General features: G+C 48.6%; 1 protein-coding gene across 1 annotated transcript in view; it reads left to right on the top strand.

Annotated features, from left to right (window-relative positions):
* ttc6 (tetratricopeptide repeat domain 6) overlaps positions 1-20,179 on the top strand; it is a 554,053-nt gene that overhangs the window by 408,059 nt on the left and 125,815 nt on the right. Inside the window, exons 25-26 of the mRNA XM_072488749.1 lie at positions 1,182-1,295; positions 19,745-19,864. Of these exons, the coding sequence (XP_072344850.1) occupies positions 1,182-1,295; positions 19,745-19,864 (234 nt within the window). The remainder of the gene's footprint in view (positions 1-1,181; positions 1,296-19,744; positions 19,865-20,179) is intronic.

Here is a 20,179-nt window from a genome sequence, read left to right as displayed (position 1 = left end):
AGGCTGAAAACGGGCGGCCGCTCGGCCCATCGCGGAGCGGAGTATCACCGGGGGGGGGGGCGCTGTCAAAGGCCCCCGACCGGCGCGGCGCGATTCCCACCCCCGCCCACAAAACGCCGCCGAGATTTCGGCTGCCGGCGTCGGGGCGGCAGGGCGGGATTCACATCGCCCTCCGGCGATTCTCCGACCTGGCGGGTGGTCGGAGAATCCCGCATCATATTTTTAAATGGGTACATACATTTACTGCCAAATTTTAGTGATCAAATTACTTTAATATTGTTGCTGGAACCTTTTTGTTTAATGGATAAAATGGGTGCCCTAAACCTAATGAATCAATAATCCCAGCATCTGCATCTAAATTTGAATCAAATAATAGTTATAAAGATCCCACACTTCTACGAAAATATGTGACTATAATTTGATATTATGTAGCAATAAATGTCCAGGTCAACCCATAATGCTGACTGAAAATCCCAGTTGAAATGAGAACGGGGCTTTGACAACTTCCTTACTTGGAAATAATTGGCTTAATTTGCTACCAGCTGCTTGCCAGGATCATTGTGCGTCTGCCTCCAATCCCCACTGCATCACTGATGCACGATCTATTGAACAAAGACTAGAGTTGGATACAACTGAGGCTTTATTGCTCGAAGATGTGTCGCCTCCCACAGCAGCTGGCGAAATGGCTGCTGAATGGAGGACACACATATTTATACTCCGCCTACTGGGCAGAGCCAGCAGGCAGGGACTACCGGCATACCTGTAGTACAAGTCCTACCTTACATCACCTAATAAAGGTGTAACAATGGTTTACCACAATCACTCAGTGACAATTCTTTAATCTGATTTGTTGATAACCCTTGTGGTTGCTTGCCTAGATCACATAGTCAGCAGTTCATTGTAGAGGACCTCGTTTTGTAAAAGATACCCGATTAAAGGAAATCTCCAGCCTGGTTTGTGAATATCTGTCAGAGCAATGAAAGCATATTCCAATGAGTAAAATCTGAGTCTTTGAGTTTCAGCTAATGCAAATCTTGAGGCTGTTAAATGTTAGTCACCTGTACAATTTGGTAAATGTGTGATATTTCATGTTATTTTCTGTACTTACAAGGAATACATCATATTTCTTTATCAAGCATTTCACTTAACCTTTACAAATGCAAATCTCTTTTCCATGGCAGGCATATGAGTTGGCTGTTGAGGATCTAACTTCAGCAATAAACATTAATGATACCTGCATCTTGGGATATTTTAACAGAGCTGTCTGTTATCAGGAAGCAAATGATCTTCAAAAGGTACAATTACAAAAAAAAAGGAAAGTTCCTGAAACTAAATGAAATGTAAATTAAAGAGGCAATTGTTGTATGAAGTGCGAAGATCTACATTTATCATAGGTTTTGGATTGCCAGAGTCATTTTGTTATGAAATAAAGTCATTTTGTTATGAAATAAAGCCAACACGACAAACTGATTACAAAATCTGGCAATTACATATAAATATGATATGATTTACATTCGTAAATATGTGGCGGCACGTTGGCACAGTGAGCGGCACTGCTGCCTTACAACCCGATTCTGATCTCGGGTCACTATCTGTGTGGAGTTTGCACCTTCTCCCCGTGTCTGCGTGGGTTTCCTCCGGGTGCTTGGGTTTCCTCCCACAGTCCAAAGATGTGCAGGTTAGGTGGATTGGCCATGTTAAATTGCCACTTCGGGTGGGTTGCAGGTATAGGGCAGGGTATTGGGTGGACTTTCAAAGGGTCGGTGCAGGTTCGATGGGCCGAATGGCCTTCTTCTGCACTGTTGGGATTCTATGAAATTCTGTTGGCCTGATCACAGCTTCTTTGATCTGGGATGTCAAATGTCTTGTTATAAAGGCAGGGGTGTCCTTGCTTCCACTATGTATTTTATGTTATTTTTCATATATCTTATGGTATAACAGTACTTCTTTAAGCAAAGAAGCACTGAATTGTAATCCCCAAAATAGGTAAGCTGGGTCAGGTCATTGGTTAAAAATTTAAAAATCTTTAATCTGACCACAACCTGGCCCCTCTGGGTTTAACAGAGCTATCACAAGAGGAGGAACCAAACTGCATGCAAGAGGTGCATTGAAATATTTTAATAAGGCAGGATGCTTTTGATTTAACCTGTTTTATAGGTCAGGTCAAGACAGAAAGCCCTAAAGGATGGTATCATATGATACCACCATTGAAGTCCTGAGAGTGTTGGGTGGTTGTGGGAATCGTCACAGTCAAAGGGGGAAGTTGTACCTGTTATGGAGGCAGGTACAGAGTCAGGATCTGGTATGGGAAGGTCTCAAGAGATGGGTCAGGGGAGTGACCAAAAGCATCAAGGACGATAATGGGAGGGTTCAGGGTCAGAGTGGCACTGGGATGGTCATGGATGTAGGCATAAGGGGGAGAGATGGCATGTATAGGGAAATAGTAATAGGATGCAGAGTAACGGGGAGGTTCAAGGATAACAGAGAGGAAAGTTTAAGTTGAGTGAGTCAAGGGTGATGTGGGCAAGCATGAGGGTGACTGAGAGAGTAGAAGATCCAGTTTCAAAAGTCACATGCACCATTATTTTAATGACTCTTCAAGCTCAGCTTTTCTGGATTTCCGATCAATTGAATTGGAAGGAGGGTCATTATGGGTGGGTGAAGTTAATGTTGGGCATAACTGGCCGATTAAAGCGACTCCCAAATGTTAGTTAAATGGATGAGAACCATGGATGAGCATGCTCTTCACACAGTGTAATTATTGCCATAACCATGGGTCTCATTTACCTGATCTTCTTCCAGCCTCAGAGGCAGGAGGAGAGAATGCAAGGAACGAGAGCCCTTCCAACATCAGAGACTGCAAGGCCAACAGCAGACAGCACCAGAGGGGGAAGCTGGCCTGGACGCAGACATCCAGGGAAGGCATTGGCGAAAACAAGCACTGGCATCCAGAGGACAAGAACAAACTACCATCAGATATCAGAGATGCAATGCCAACGTGTCTGAGGCTGTTCCAGGAAACGGTCACCAAGATATGACGGATTGTTCAGCAAGACATATAGCCATGTGGAATTGGTGTAAATCCATGCCAGTGGCCTTCAAGGTTACAGGGGCGCTCAATTCCTGCACCACAAGTGGCCTCCAGGGTGACTAATGTGGCATCTCATAGGCTGTCACATTTAGATGCCCTGTTTAATTATGCCAATGATTTTTATCCACTCCACCATGACCAGGCTGCATGGTGAACCACATTCGATGTCAGCACTGGGTTTCCTTGAGTGCAAGGTGACATTGACTGCACACTCTGGGGACAGTCAGCTGAATTTGTAAATTTCCACTCTTTGAATGTACAACTGGCGTACAGCCACAGGAGAAGAATAATGCAGGTCTGTTCTCATTTCTCAGCGAGCTGTCACAACGTATACATCTTGCACAACACATAGCTCCCAGAGCTTTTTGAAGTCTGTGTCCAGGATAATGGTTCCAGGATAATCCTCAGTGACAAGTGATGTCCCCTGTACACATGACTGATGATGCCAATGAGACATCCACAGAACGAGGCATAGTACAATCAAACTTAGGCATCCACCAGAGCCATCATAGAAGATACCATTAAGCTTCATAAATGCATTTCTGCTGCCTTGACTGATCTGGAGGCAGGGTGCAACATGCCCGTCAGGCATGCACACCAGAGGGTGTCACGAATTGCAGTGCTCTGCTGTGCACTGCACAACCTGGTGTTGCAATGCAGATCGATGTTGCGAGGGAAGAGTGCAAGGAACATCAGTCCTCCTCAGAGGATGAGGATTTGTTGGAGCTTAAGAAGGAGGCCATGAATCCAAATTAGCCTTTCATGGATGCCAGGACCACGGAGAGATGTGCAAGAGAATCTGAGGGACAACCTGATCTGCACAATGTTTGCACAAAGTAACACATCTGCGTGATCATCTACCCATCGCCAGATATCCAACCCCTTCCTGGGTTGTAGGTATGTCCCTGCCATCCTCCCTCGTTGAATTAATTATACACCTCTACCACTTAGAATTGAATGGGGAGTAGAGCTTTGTCTCACACACTTGTTAGTGAGTGCTGGTGCCAAAGAAATCTTATGGGTATTTGGACATCCATGTAACAGCCTGCCTTGCTAAATTATTCTAATCCAGCACTAACTTTCAAGTGCTCTGAATGGAACTGCACCTATCGCTTTTTTACTCGCTAAGAATAAAGTGAGTCAATATCCTCTAGAGCGCATAGCTGAGGGATCAGCTGTGCCTGCATTTTAAGCCATGTTCCACCCAGCACGGATCTCTGTGGACATCACTGGACACTGACCTCCAGTCAGTGAAGCAGCCACCTGTCATCACCCTCTGTCTCATACAGCTAAGCAAATTTTGAATCCACCTTATCAGGTTATCCTATATCTTATGTGCCTTCTTTATAAGCGTCCCATGTGGGACCTTCTTATGTCATCTTCAGGAAGGTGTACCCCCCACTTTCACCTAACGGCCTGGAGGAGAACATGCAGGGACGTATCACGGCTGGTCTACCTTGGCAGCCAGACATTTCATTCAATAATGCAGCACTCTCAATCAGTGTAGCGTCCTGGTCATGATGTTAAGCCTCTCTATTTGTACATTTAATTCACCCGCCACCTGATCCTCAATGGTCAGGCATGGGAGATCTTACCAGGACATCATTTAGTACTGGTCCACACAAACATGGACCAGTTGTAACGGCACCTGGGGGTTCTCCCAGGCCTTGTTCAGTAAACTTTGAGTGGTAGTCTACATCAATAAGTAGAATTCTAGATTGTGAGTGAGTAAATAGGCTCTCAAAATATGTCATGGCCTGGGTGGCATTTCAGGGGATAACGCCTCCTCTTTCTGCATGTATTTCGGGCCAGCCTTCATCCTTATGGAAGGTTCCCATCATGTGAAGTGCCACGGTAAAAGGACATCTCTGGTAACTATACGGTGTCCTGATTCCTCCCACCTTCGGCTACGGTACATGTAGCGAACAAGGCATTTCAGACTGCTACTGCTGCTCGATGCCTCTATATACTGAAGGTGGCATAGTGCTGCACCATTGTTTGAATAAAGATTTGTTATGTGGAGGGGACACCGAAGGCTTTCCAGAACCACAAAAAGACCATACAAAAATATCATGGGGTCTGCAAGGTGGAGGAAAATTGTGTTGCCAGCAAAAGAAAAGCTGAGTTCATCATTTTGTAGCACCTGGGAAATGAAAATCCATGGGTTCCCGTTCTAAACTCCAGTTGCCCACCTCTGAAAATAGCCAGCCCTACATACATCAACATCTCAGTTCAAAAGATTTTGAAAAAATGGTTTTTGCAACAATTAAAGTGACATACAACCCAAGTGTTTGGTTTCTGTCCCAATATAAATCCTATAATTGCAATTTACAGTTAGTTTTAAATCAGTGATATATAACGTTAGAGTACTTTAAAAAAACTTTTCAGTCTTACGGCGTGATCTAACGGCTGCGTTGCATCTGGTCTGGATGTGTGCGAGCCAGTTAGATCGCGGGAGAGGCCGAAATCAGAATCTGTGCCGGGCACCGATCGGTTTCCGGCCTAACCGGCATGCTCCTGTGGGCGGGTTCCGGATCCTGCGTAAACGTGGCGAGGTTCCTGTCATGATATTCAAACACACACATCATGATGGACACACTAACAGGCAAATCAGAGTACACAACACCACAACCAATCACAGACAAGAACACCAACCACATAAAAAGCACGAGCACGACACCTGGAGGTCAGTAGGTCTGGGGAGAAGGAAGCATGAAAGAGCTGTTGAAACACAACAAGCAGGGAGCCCCCCACGTGCAGAGTGCAAAGACCAAGTTGTAAATAGTGAGTTTAAATAAACAAGTGTTGTACCATATGCAACTGTGTTGGCTCTTCTGTGTGTTAGAACACCCAACACCACATGGTACAGGAGTGGATCGATACCTGCCTACCAACCTGCCATTCTGGACATGGACCACACCGGCAAACCGCAGCCGATGCAAGTCACGGGGAACCTAGGCACCAACTGGAAGCTCTACAGGCAGCGATTTGACCTGTACATCCGTGCCACCGAAAAACAGAATGTCTCGGATGATTCGAAGATTGCAATGCTCCTCTTCTACGCAGGCCCCCACCCAAATGATGTCTTTAATTCACTGGTGTTCGAGGAAGGCGAAAACCAGGCCAAATATGACACGGTCATCCTCAAAATGGACCAGCACTTTCAAACTGAAGTAAACGAAACTTTCGAAAGATACATCTTTCAGCAACGCCTGCAAGGTAAGGAGGAGCTTTTTCAACCCTTTTTGACGCACCTCCGGATTCTGGCGCAGTCCTGCGGTTACGGCACCACCACAGAGTCCATGATCAGGGACCAGATTGTTTTTGGCGTTGCCTCCAGTGGCCTACGCCAGCAGCTTCTTAAAATGAAAAGCCTTACCTTAGCGTCTGCTGTGGAAGCCTGTGTCCTCCATGAAAATGCGACCTGCCGTTTTGCCCGATTTCAGGCGTCCGAGTTGGCACGGAGGGGGTCCCCAGCCGTCGAATCGGCAAGCCAGGCCGCCCACGACGTTGAACGCATCCAGGCCGTCGATTTCTTCCCGCCCCACGGCCCGGACGACAGCGGCCGCTTCCCGCGCTTTTCGCGGTCTCCCGCGCAGGTGCGCGCCAAGAATAACGGCCACAACAAGGGACGCACTGCGCAGGCGCGCCCACCGCAAGATCGCACTGCGCATGCGCAGTGGCGCAACGAACGCCGTGACGTCATGACGTGCAGCAAGTGTGGAGGTCTACACTTAAAAGGGCAATGTCCTGCAAAATACCAACAGTGCAACAGATGTGCCATGATAGGCCACTACGCAGCCCGCTGTCGTGCGGCTCAACCCATGGATCCGGCGCATCCTCGACAACCTCGCACACGAGTCAGGACCGTCCAGCCCACGCATCAAGACTTCCAGTTAAGTGATGCAGATGACCAGGATGACTTCAGAGTTGCCGTCATTGATGTCAACAAGGTCAATGCCATCAATCCAGACGATGAGTGGTGTGCCACCCTGACGGTCAACCGATCGCGCGTCGCCTTCCGTCTGGACACCGGCGCATCCGCCAACCTGATTGCTTACTCTGCAGTCCAGGCCATGAAGGTCAAACCACTCATCACACCATCCCGGCTTCAGATGGTTGACTATAACGGGAACGTTATCCCGTCCGTAGGATCTTGCCAGCTACAGGTGACTCACAAGGGGTACACGGCCACACTCCCCTTCGAAGTTGTGGGCTCATCAAAGGACTCGTTACTGGGCGCACAAGCGTGTAAGGTCCTTCACCTGGTACAGCGCATCATGTCTCTCTCTCCAGATGAGATATCCGACTTCCCGGATGCTGAGTTCCACGCGAATCTCCATTCCCTCCTCGCTCACAACCAGGAGGTTTTTGAAGGCATGGGGACATTGCCACACACGTACAAGATTCGACTCAGACCGGACGCCATCCCTGTCGTTCACGCACCTCGCAGGGTTCCTGCGCCTCTCAAAGACCGCCTCAAGGCACAACTGCAGATTCTTCAGGACCAAGGGGTCCTATCCAAGGTCACGGAGCCCACGCCATGGGTCAGCTCCATGGTCTGTGTAAAGAAGCCCTCTGGCGAGCTCCGTATATGTATAGATCCAAAAGATCTGAACAACAACATCATGCGGGAACACTATCCCATCCCAAAACGAGAAGACCTCACCAGCGAGATGGCGCGAGCCAACATATTCACTAAATTGGATGCGTCCAAAGGATTCTGGCAGATCCAACTGGACCCGGCCAGCCGAAGACTATGCACATTCAACACCCCTTTTGGCAGATTCTGCTACAACCGGATGCCATTCGGCATCATTTCGGCATCTGAAGTATTCCACCGCATTATGGAGCAGATGATGGAAGGCATCGAAGGGGTACGTGTATATGTGGACGATATCATCATTTGGTCCACCACTCCGCAGGAACACATGCATCGTCTTCGACGTGTCTTCACCCGCATACGGCAAAATGGCCTGCGTCTCAACCGTGCGAAGTGTGCTTTCGGCCAGACGGAGCTGAAATTCCTCGGGGACCACATCTCAAGGTCCGGGGTCCGTCCCGATGCAGACAAGGTTAGCGCCATCACAGCCATGCCACGACCGGCTGACAAGAAGGCTGTCTTAAGATTCCTGGGCATGGTCAACTTCCTTGGGAAGTTCATTCCCAACCTGGCTTCTCATACAACAAACATGCGCCATCTCGTAAAAAAATCGACGGAATTCAACTGGCACCAGTCGCATCAGCAGGAATGGGAGGAGCTCAAGCACAAACTGGTCACGGCACCAGTGCTGGCCTTCTTTGACGCGACTCGCCCTACAAAGATCTCAACAGACGCCAGCCAATCTGGTATTGGAGCGGTACTCCTGCAAAAAGACAGCACGTCATCATGGGCCCCGGTTGCGTATGCCTCACGAGCCATGACCCCTACCGAACAGCGCTACGCGCAAATCGAAAAAGAATGCCTGGGCTTGTTAACTGGACTGGACAAGTTCCACGACTATGTGTATGGCCTGCCACGATTTACGGTCGAAACTGACCACCGCCCCCTGGTCAACATCATTAACAAAGACCTGAACGACATGACTCCTCGCCTCCAGCGCATCTTACTCAAACTCAGGAGGTACGATTTTGAACTGATCTACACTCCGGGGAAGGAACTCATAGTGGCGGACACTCTTTCCCGAGCAGTGAGCACACCACCAGATGCGGAGGGGTTCGTGCGTCAAATTGAGGCACACGTGACTCTGACAGCAGCAAATATGCCAGCTGATGATCCTTGTCTGGCCCACATACGCGCAGAGACGGCGACTGACCCTCTGCTGCAGCGAGTGATGCGCCACATGACGGAAGGGTGGCTAAAAGGGCAGTGCCCCCAGTTTTACAATGTGCGAGATGATCTCACCAATATAGACGGGGTCCTTATGAAATCGCATAGGATCGTCATTCCACACAGTGTGCGCCAGATGATTCTTCGTCAACTACACGAAGGCCACTTGGGTGTCGAAAAATGCAGACGAAGGGCCCGGGCGGCGGTATATTGGCCGGGTATTAATGAAGACATAGCCAACATGGTGCTCAACTGCACAACCTGTCAGAGGTTTCAGCCGGCGCAACCTCCGGAAACACTTCTACCACACGAGATGGTGACGTCCCCCTGGGCGAAGGTGGGTGTTGACCTATTTCACGCGCTCGGCAGAGATTACATTGTTATTATAGACTACTTCTCAAACTACCCGGAAGTCATGCCTCTCCATGATCTGACGTCGTCCGCAGTCATTGGGGCCTGCAAGGAAACGTTTGCTCGCCATGGCATTCCAAGGACTGTCATGTCAGACAATGGACCTTGTTTTGCCAGCCGTGAATGGTCGTCCTTTGCCGCAGCATATGGTTTCACTCATGTGACATCCAGCCCTCTGCATCCACAATCGAACGGGAAGGCTGAAAAGGGTGTCCACATCGCAAAGCGGCTCCTGTGCAAGGCGGCTGATGCCGGATCGGACTTTAACCTTGCCTTGCTGGCCTATCGATCGGCCCCGTTATCCACGGGCCTCTCGCCAGCGCAGCTACTAATGGGTCGCTCCCTCAGGACGACGGTACCTTCCGTCCTGGCACCGACAACAGACCATGAGGCGGTTCTTCGGGACATGCAACTGCAGCGTGATCGCCAGAAAGGTCGGTACGACACACGAGCGACGGACCTGCCCCCCCTGTCCTCCGGAGACAAAGTACGCGTCCATCAACCGTATGGTGGCTGGTCAGCACCGGCCGAAGTCCTCCGACAAGTGGCTCCCCGCTCGTTCCTGGTTCGCATGCCGGATGGTTCCGTGCGTCGCCGCAATCGGCGCGCCCTTCGCCGACTTCCACGTTCACAGCCACACAACACGCCAGATCCTCAACAGGCTTCCGAGGATGACTTTGTGGAGCTGCCGCACATCACGCCCTTTCCATCGCCACCCATGGCCATGCCTGCACAGCAGCCGGTGGTTCTTGATCCACCCTTAAGGCGGTCAACCCGAATTCGTCGCAAACCCATTAGAATGGACTTATAATACAGTTCATATGTTTAATAAGTTGGACAATTTTACATGATAACCTGTTGTTGTTTATCGTTCCAGATGTCGTCTGACTGGACAACTGTTCAAAATTTTTTTTCTTCTTCTCTCGTTCGCATTTCTGTTATGTTATGGTACAACTGGATTCATGTGACGCACTCGACATCGCCCCATGTACATAGTTCCGTCATAGACACATGCTGCACACGACACACACACACTCTTAGATGCACTCACGTCACGATCATATTTATTACCACGTAGGCACATATCTTTGTAAAAAGGGGGGATGTCATGATATTCAAACACACACATCATGATGGACACACTAACAGGCAAATCAGAGTACACAACACCACAACCAATCACAGACAAGAACACCAACCACATAAAAAGCACGAGCACGACACCTGGAGGTCAGTAGGTCTGGGGAGAAGGAAGCATGAAAGAGCTGTTGAAACACAACAAGCAGGGAGCCCCCCACGTGCAGAGTGCAAAGACCAAGTTGTAAATAGTGAGTTTAAATAAACAAGTGTTGTACCATATGCAACTGTGTTGGCTCTTCTGTGTGTTAGAACACCCAACACCACAGTTCCAATTAACACCAATTGAGGACAATCTCCATATCATTAGTGGAATCGATGTCCTATCTAACAGACTCTCGAGATCTAACCAGCTCCCCAGTGGGAGGTCACGCGAGTGCTGTTTAGCGCACCTATTTAAAAAGGTGAAGCTCGTAAAATGGATGCTGAGGAAATCGGGGGAATTCTCCTGGATCCTCCTGGATCCTGGTCCCTGGTCGGGGTGCTGTGCACCATCGGTGGGGGGGGGGGGGTGGTTGCCCCTGGGCTGGGGGTGGGGGGTGAGGGACTCACCGCCCACGGGGCCGAAAGGCAACCCCCCCCCCCCCCCAGACTGTGTACACATAACAGGGGCAATGTCAGCCACTGCCTGTCCGTCTCACTGAACAGCCCCAGGGCAGAGCCCGAGGGCAGAGCCCTGTCCATGGTAATATGGGGAAAGACACTGTAACTCTCTCTGACCTTGAGTGCCTCTGGCTGCACAGCTGAAGACTATTGCTAATAGGGAATTGGCATTGTGAGTTATATGAGCACTTCACAGCGCTCAAGTGAAATCCTGTGGGTACACATGCCATGACTCAGGCGACTGTTGTACCCAATCAAACTGTCAGACGTGGACAAATTTGCCTGAACCCTGGAGGCGTCAACACCATAGAGGTAGCAATCAAACATCCCAGAGCTGGCCTTCAGCACTGTGGAGAACCCTGCGACCAGGGGGTGTATATGTGTGGATCGGGAAGGGAACCTGAGCCCAGTCCAAGTAATGTTCCTGGCAGGGGTCTGGGATCCAGGGTGTGTGGTCCGGTGTTCGGGCCCTTTCTGTGACCGAGGTTGCGTATGCAAGGCAGGGTCCCTCAGTACAATCGGCTTGTTGGATGGCAACCTGAGAGAAGGTGGGGAACGTAAGAGCGGGAGGCTTGAGGGACCCGAGGGTCCTGGGGTGGAAACCATAACTGATTGTCGGTCTCTCACCCTCTCCAATTCCTTACAGATATCACATTGGATAGTGTGGTTGACCTCTCAACAGCTGCCCTAGAGGTGCAGTACACCCCCCCCCCCCCCCCCCCCCCCCCCCCCCAAGAGGATCGCCTGCTTTGTGGTGGCCTGCTGCGCCCTCCACAACCTGGCACAGCAGCGGGGTGACATGCTGGAGGTGGAGGAGAGACATGCGGCCCTGTCTGAGTAGGAGAGCAGGGAGGAGCTGGACCAGGAGGAGCTGGAGGACGAGCCTAGGGAGGACTCGCAGGAGCAGCCGGAGAGTAGAGGACAGGCAGCGATGAGGGTCCGACATGCCCAGAGGACCAGACAGGCTCTCATCCTTGTCCGCTTCCCCCTCTCGCCCCCAGCCCCCCCACCCATTACCCCCTCCCTCCCTCCCCAACTACCTCATTCCACCCTCCCAGAGTCTGTGTAACATCACTCCCAATTGATGGGCCTGTGTCGCACGGTCAGCGGGTTAATATGCAAGGGTGATGATAACCTGCTGCGAGGTAAACTCTGGTGCACCTCAATCCATGCATAGTCTGACTCCTGTCTTTCTGCTGACAGCATGCTGACCCCCATCACCTGCACCTGGTTTGCCTCGGTGGCCCCAGATCTCGGACCACTGTGCCCGGGGAGGGCGGGTGTAGCAGGGGAGCAGAAGGCAACAGAGGATGGGGGTGCATGGCCAGCCTGCAATGCGGAATCACGTGACAGAAGCTTCACAGGTATCAGGTGTAACATGTTTCAATGGTGAATAGCCAAAACCCTAACTGTCCCTAGCTAATGATGGTGTCTGCCCTCCTCCCACCTGGTGCCCACTCAGTGACCTCAATCTTCTTAGTCCTCGGTGCTCTGCTGCTACGTCTCGGTGTGTCTCCACATCGGAAGTGGAGGCAGCTGTGTCCTGTGCCCTTTGACACCCATGGCATGCGTCTTCTGGAGGGCCCGAGGCTGGAGAGCCCCGGCCACCTTATCGGGGGCACCTGCCTTACTTGTTCCCTGTTCTGCCCACGAGATGCTCCGTTGTCAAGAGGAGGGAACTCTGGAGAGTTGGAGACCACCATCGTCGCCCAGTTGGTCAGCATACGACACTCCCTCCTCACGGATGGTGCTCATAGGGCCCTGGCGACCACCTTGGGATGGAGGGGCAGCTGGAGTGAGGTCCAGGGGCTCCTGCATCATCTAGTTCTGCCAGACCTAGTGGCTCCCTATTGTCCGCACCATGGGGATGATGACCTCAGCGATGCTTCTCTGTGACTGGGCCATGCTCAGGAGTGCCGCGGCAATGTCCACCTGTGTCTGGCATTCCTTAGCGACTGGATCATGATCCGGCATGGCTCAGCAATGTCCACCTGCATCTGGAATATGTCCCTCAGCCACTGGGATATGCGGTTGAGGCGCTCAGCCATGACCATCACTGACTGAACAATGCTTTGGACCCAATCAATGCTGATGTCGTGCTGCAGGCTTCCAACTGCGGTTGCCACCCTAGCAGGGTTGACCTCAAGTGCCACACATTTCTGGCACCATTTCCTGGATCTATTGCCTTTGGGACTCCTCCAATCCGCTATGGACCCACTGGAGTATTGCTGACATCCCCCTGAATCTCACGGCCGCACCCTAGTGTTTGCATCTGCTCCGGGTAAACCTTGTCCAGAGGCTCAACGGATCCTGGGATCCAGCAGACCTCCGACTTCTGCCAGCTCACCTGTGTGGCCCAGCGGAGGGTGTTGAGCTTCTTACAACACTGGACTGGGGTCCTCCCTGTAATGCTCCCAAGCTGACGGCCGATGCCAATGTCTCCCAGGGGTCACAGCTGACCTGTGGCTGATCTTCCGGGAGAACAGAGTTTCCCGCCTCGACTTCACCATGTCCAACTGTCTGGCAAGGTCGGCATCTCCGAAATGTGGAACGGGTCTGCGTGATGGCATAGCTGTGAGTTTCTGGGATTTGCTTGGAGGGAGCGGTTTATGTGCTGCTCCCCGCCGTTAGCAGGGGAGCTGCCGGGCACGGTCGAGGCAAATCAGCTCGTGGGGCAGGTTGTTGTTGTCATGTTGCAGCTGTATAGAACCTTAGTTAGGCCACACTTGGAGTATAGTGTTCAATTCTGGTCGCCACACTACCAGAAGGATGTGGAGGCTTTAGAGAGGGTGCAGAAGAGATTTACCAGACTGTTGCCTGGTATGGAGGGCATAAGCTATGAGGAGCGATTGAATAAACTTGGTTTGTTCTCACTGGAACGAAGGAGGTTGAGGGGCGGCCTGATAGAGGTATACAAAATTATGAGGGGCATAGACAGAGTGGATAGTCAGAGGCTTTTCCCCAGGGTAGAGGGGTCAATTACTAGGGGGCATAGGTTTAAGGTGAGAGGGGCAAGGTTTAGAGTAGATGTACGAGGCAAGTTTTTTACGCAGAGGGTAGTGGGTGCCTGGAACTCACTACCGGAGGAGGTAGTGGAAGCAGGGACGATAGGGACATTTAAGGGGCATCTTGACAAATATATGAATAGGATGGGAATAGAAGGATACGGACCCAGGAAGTGTCGAAGATTGTAGTTTAGTCAGGCAGTATGGTCGGCACGGGCTTGGAGGGCCGAAGGGCCTGTTCCTGTGCTGTACATTTCTTTGTTCTTTGTTCATGGGGGATCATTACTGGCACTAATTGACATTAAATATCAATCGCGATCGCGCTGGGTTGGCTGTCGGGACGCACTCACCAAGTTGCGCTGGCTACCGCACTTAATGCTTCTCCCGTTAGATTGCACGCATAGAATATAATTATAGAATACTTACAGTGCAGAAGGAGGAATTCGGCCCATTGAGTCTGCACTGACCCTCTGAAAGCACATCCCACCAGGGTCCACTCCCCCACCCTATTCCTGTAATCCACTGTTGGGGGACATTTTCTGATACTGGACTATGATATAAATTACAGGTGGCTCTGTAACTACATTTGTGCTCCCATATTACTTTTGAATAATTCTGATGAGACAAGGTACTCATTGGCTTAGATGCCTGTTTAGCAGAGGCAATTTGTAGAAATAGATAGTGTATACACAGTGCTTGTCAATATCAGAAAGGACACAAAATGGCTGTTAGCTATTAAAGCAAAACTAAAGACACAAAATGGCCAAACAATAAGTTACAAACTGTGTAAACTATCTCATGAGAACCTAGGGAGTATCTCAACAGCTGCTGATAGCAGCTTCACAGAACAAGGAATGCAATGCATAAGCTCAAGGTCCCCCGCTGTAGACGGGACCTATCCTTGTGTTAGGTTTGAAAGACTTCTGTACGAAGTTAGGGGTGGGTAAGACAACACCCACTTTAACCATATATGTGATAACTGGGATGCTGAGAAAATTGATTGACTGCATGTAATGGATTGTGACGGGATTGATTGTATGTAAATGAGAATACAACTAATTCCGCCCCTTGAATCTGTATATTAACCCAATGCGAACCTTAGCTTAAGTGAGAAAGAGGATTGGAAGACTGCGTAGTCTCCAAATCTTTCTCCCAGATTTGAAATAATAAACTGCTTCTTTACTTATACAAACAGGCCTACCTGTGAATATTTTCATCTCTAACCCCAATTACCCAATTAACCTTTGGACGCTAAGGGGAAATTTTATCATAGCCAATCCATCTAACCTGCACATCTCTTGGGAGGAGCCTCCATATGAAATATTACAGTAACTGATAGTTACTTTAATTTAAAAAAAGGAAGGGGCACAAGTTTTATTCTGGTGTAGGGATCTTCTGGTGTAGGGATCTGAAATCTAAGCAAAGTATTAGCTCCATTTCGTATTATTCTGTATTATTTTGTTCAGATTACTAGCTGTGAAATGAAATGAAATGAAAATCGCTTATTGTCACAAGTAGGCTTCAATGAAGTTACTGTGAAAAGCCCCTAGTCGCCACAGTCCGGCGCCTGTTCAGGGAGGCTGTTACGGGAATTGAACCGTGCTGCTGGCCTGCCTTGGTCTGCTTTCAAAGCCAGCGATTTAGACCTGTGCTAAACAGCCCCCAAATAGGCTTACATTAACACTGCAATGAAGTTACTGTGAAAAGCCCCTAGTCGCCACATTTTTGGGTACTGTAGCCATGTAAAATGGCTGCGTTCCGATTAATCTGGCCAAAACCCAGTAAAACGGCTAACCCGAAAGACTGCTGGGAAAAGCAGCCAAGAAGACACAAGCAGGCAGCTGCAGACAATTTTGCATATTCGGCTCTGGGAAGGTAGCCCAGATCGATACTCAGGGCTATCAACAGCCCATCAACCCAGGTATCCGCAGTTGCATTCAGGACTGTTTACACCTAATCTATTCAGACATCCACAGTTAAATCGGCTATCCCCGGGAACAATTGCAACATATTAGCAATTGAATACCGGGCCAGACCTGTCGGCGCCTGCAGTGGCCGAAACAAAGACAGGTGAGCGACCACACCCCGATCGAAGAATCGCCTCACCATTGGACACATCGACCCCAGAGATTGGGGACAGAATCCAATCACTTGGGACTCAGGGTCAAGGGCCGCCCCGGGAGGCGGGAAGCCCTTGGGCCCTATAAAAGTGAAGGTCCAAGTTCAGATCTCACTCTCTCTCATCTTTGCCTGCTCAAGACCTTCTCAAGACCAGCCACCGGCCACCGTAAGTTTGAATCCAACGATCGCTACCCGGTAGAGACACCTAGCCACCGACCTGTAGCAGCCTTTTGAATCCCGCGGGCCAGGTCTGATTGGACAAGCCATTCGTTTCCCTGATCTGGTGGGCTCTTCCTAAGTTAAGTATTGGCCAGTAGTGATAGGTTTATTATATAGAAAGTAGTGTTAGGGTATTAATATTGCTTGTTGTATATAATAAGTGACCGTTGTTTTAATCCTTACTAAGCGGTGTGCTGTGTTATTAATCATAACCTGAACTTGAACCACGTGGCGGGATCATAAAGATACCTGGCGACTCATGAGCAAAGGTGACCTAAACAGAGCAAATAGACTAAGGTTAAAAAGAGCAACAGTACACAGAGGGAGAATTCAGAATTCTCAGCTGGTACGGGATGCCTTCCTACAAAACTAATAAATAATTGACATACATGATGCACAGCTTAAGAACCCACATAAGTTTCTATTTATATTGCGGCAAGAAACTATAATTACTTGATCACAGATTACAACAAAATAATGGATACCCAATGTAAACATTGCTCAGGGTAGTAAAACCAAGGTATAAATGCACAGCCTTACATGTAAAAGTCAAAATCATTGAGACCGCATTTTTAGGCCAAAGGTCATGGAGTCACCTATTACACAGGTTATGTTTGAGGGTTTGACTCGAGTACTTGATTTGGATCTCTGCTGCTCTTGCTCATGTATTTGTTTTATTTGGCCCATGTTCCGCACTAACCAATCACTATTTGTCGATGTACCATTTGTCAATTTACTCTGTTGATTATTCTTTTTGTCTACAATGTACGTACTGTGTACATTCCCATGGCCGCAGAAAATTACTTTCCACTGTACTTCGGTACATGTGACAATAAATCAATCAATCAAGTGAAATCCAAAAAATACTTTTCTTTTTATTTATTCATGGGATCTGGGCATCACTGGCTAGGCCCATCCCAAATTCCCCTTGAGAAATTGGTGGCGAGCTGCCTCTTGAAGTCCATGTGATGTACGTACACCCACAGTGCTGTTCGGGAGGGAGTTCCAGAGTTTTGACCCAGTGACAGTGAAGGAACAGCGATATATATCCCAAGTCAGGATGGTGAGTGGCTTGGGTGGGGAGGTTAAGCTTTCAGGTAGTGGTGTTCCCATGGGTCTGCTGCCCTCGTTCTTCTAAATGGTAGCAGCCATGTGTTTGGAGGGTGCTGTCTAAGGCACCTTGGCGAGTTCCTACAGTACATTTTGTCAATGTTACACACGACTGCCACTGTGTGTCAGTGGTGGAGGGAGTGAATGTTTATGGATGGGGTGGCAAACAAAGTGCCTGCTTGTCCTGGATGGTGTCAAGCTTCGTGTGCATTGTTTGAGCTGCACTCATCCAGGCAAGTTGAGAGTATTCCATCACCTAACTTGTGTCTTGTAGATGGCAGACAGACTTTGGGGAGTCAGGAGTGTGTTATTTGCTGCAACATTCCTCGTCTCTAACCTGCTCTTGTAGCCACAGAATTTATATGGCTCATCCAGTTAAGTTTCTGGTCAATGGTAACTCCCAGTATGTTGCTAGTGGGGATTCAGCGATGGTAATGCCATTGAATGTCAGGGGGTGTTGGTTAGATCCGCTCTTGTTGGAGATGGTCATTGCTTGACACTTCTGTGACACGAGTGTTACTTGCCACTTGTCAGCCCAATACTGGATTTTGTCTGGCTCTTGCTCCATTTGGACATGGTCTGCTGGTGTATCTGAGGGGTCGCAAATGGTACTGAACATTGTGCAATCAACAGCGCACCTCCCAGTTCTAACCTTATGATGGAAGGAAGATCATTGATACAGCACCTGAAGATGTTTGGGCCTAGGATACTACACCAAGTGACACCCTGCCTGCAGTGATGTCCTCAAGCTGAAATGACCTGCAACCACCACAATCATCTTTCATTGTACCAGAGATGGACTTTAACCAGCGGAGAGTTTCTGCCTGATTTCCAGTGAGTCCAGTTTTGCTAAGGCTCTTTGATGCCACATTTGGTCAAATAATGCCTTGATGTCAAGGTCAGTCACTCTCACCTCAATTCTGGAGTGAAGCCCTTTTGTCCATGTATGACCCAAGGCTGTAATGAGGTCAGGTGACCCTGATGGAAACCAAACTGAGCAGGTTATCGCTAAGCAAGTGCCGCTTGAGTGCACTTTTGATGACCCTTCCATCACTTTACTGATCGAGAATAGACTGATAGGGCGGTAATTGGCTGGGTTGGATTTGTCCTGCTTTTCGTGTACAGCACATACCTGAGCAATTTTCCACATTGCTGGTAGATGCTAGTGTCATAGATGTACTGGAACAGCTTGGCTAGGGGTGTAGCTTCTGGAGCACAAGTCGTCAGTACTATTGACAGAATATTGCCAGAGCTCAGGGCCTTTGCAATATCCGTGCCTTCAGCCATTTCTTGATATCACGTAGAGTGAGTCAAATTGACATTTGTAATGCTGGCGACCTTTGGAGCAGACAGAGATGGATCATCCAGTCAGCACTGGTTGAAGAGCAATTGCTATAGAATATAGTAAAAGCTAACAACATTAAAGATTTCATATTCATTTTCATGATTAATCTGATCGTTTTAATAATTTGAATGAATAAAAACAAAACTTAAACATATGAATGTTTCAGTCATTTATTTATTGCTACTCTTTTTCATTAGTATTTATACATTTACAATGAAATCAAATTGTTGCCATCTCCATTCTACTGTGGTTCTGAAATTTTTGGACTTTGATCTTCATAAAGCTCAAGTTGAAAGTTACATGAGGTACTGTTGGTACTGTTACTTTTGGTCAAAACTCATAGGGTAGTTGACTTTTACGAGAGATCAGTTTTTACACAAGTACAAACACAATTTATGTTTCTGGCATGACAAATATAGTCACCATGGTGAGTATTTCAATAAGTTGCCTTTCACTGGAATAATTATACGCTGCAAACACACGGCGGCCAGTTTGTGGTAAAAACAAATAGAGTGGAATTTTCTACTCCACCGCGGCATGTCTGCGGCAGCAGACGTGGCCCGCCATTGGCTGGTGGCCAGATCTATTGGTCCCGCTGCTGACAATGGGGTTTCCCTTTGTTCGCGCCCTCCAACACCAGGGAACCCGCGGCAGGGACTCACTGTCGGTAGGACTGGACGTCCTCACCAGCAGGAATAGCCGCAACATCCCAACCATAGTTTTAAGAGCTTTTCTTTTAAATTTGGTAACACATGTTAAAAGATTGAACAACTAAAACAAACAGCCTATTAATATATTTATTATTTGCAAATGGATTGCACATGTTTTCAAAGAAAATGTGTTCCATTCATACATTGTGCAATATATTTCAGGCACTGAAAGACTACGGAATAGTACTCCTCCTTGGTAGCCAAAAGAAACTGCACTTGAAAGTACTAGTTAATCGTGGCCTGTTATATCTGAGGATCGATGATTACTGCAATGCATTAAAGGTCAGTAGAACAAAGAGGATAAGTACATACAATGAGAGGCGAGGGGATAATAAATGATTGGTGTGGTATATTGTGCACTGTCAGATATTGGATAGACATGGATTCAATCTCAGTTTTCCCAAAAGGCTCATTTCTGATCATGTCATGTCAACAAAAGAGGTAATGTGACGGCAGCTTAGCATTTTCAGCAGATCATGCACAGTTTATGTTAAACTATGAGGGAACATAATAATTGCAGGTAGAAAAGGTGAAAACTCTATGATGTTTCTTCCTAAATCTGTGTTCAGGCAAATATATTTTACCCTCAAATTTCCT

This window comes from Scyliorhinus torazame, chromosome 2 (assembly GCF_047496885.1).
Source record: "Scyliorhinus torazame isolate Kashiwa2021f chromosome 2, sScyTor2.1, whole genome shotgun sequence".
In the NCBI taxonomy this organism is placed as follows: Eukaryota; Metazoa; Chordata; class Chondrichthyes; order Carcharhiniformes; family Scyliorhinidae; genus Scyliorhinus; species Scyliorhinus torazame.
The sequence above is the reverse complement of the archived record's forward strand: the minus strand, read 5'-3'. Positions and strand labels throughout refer to the sequence as shown.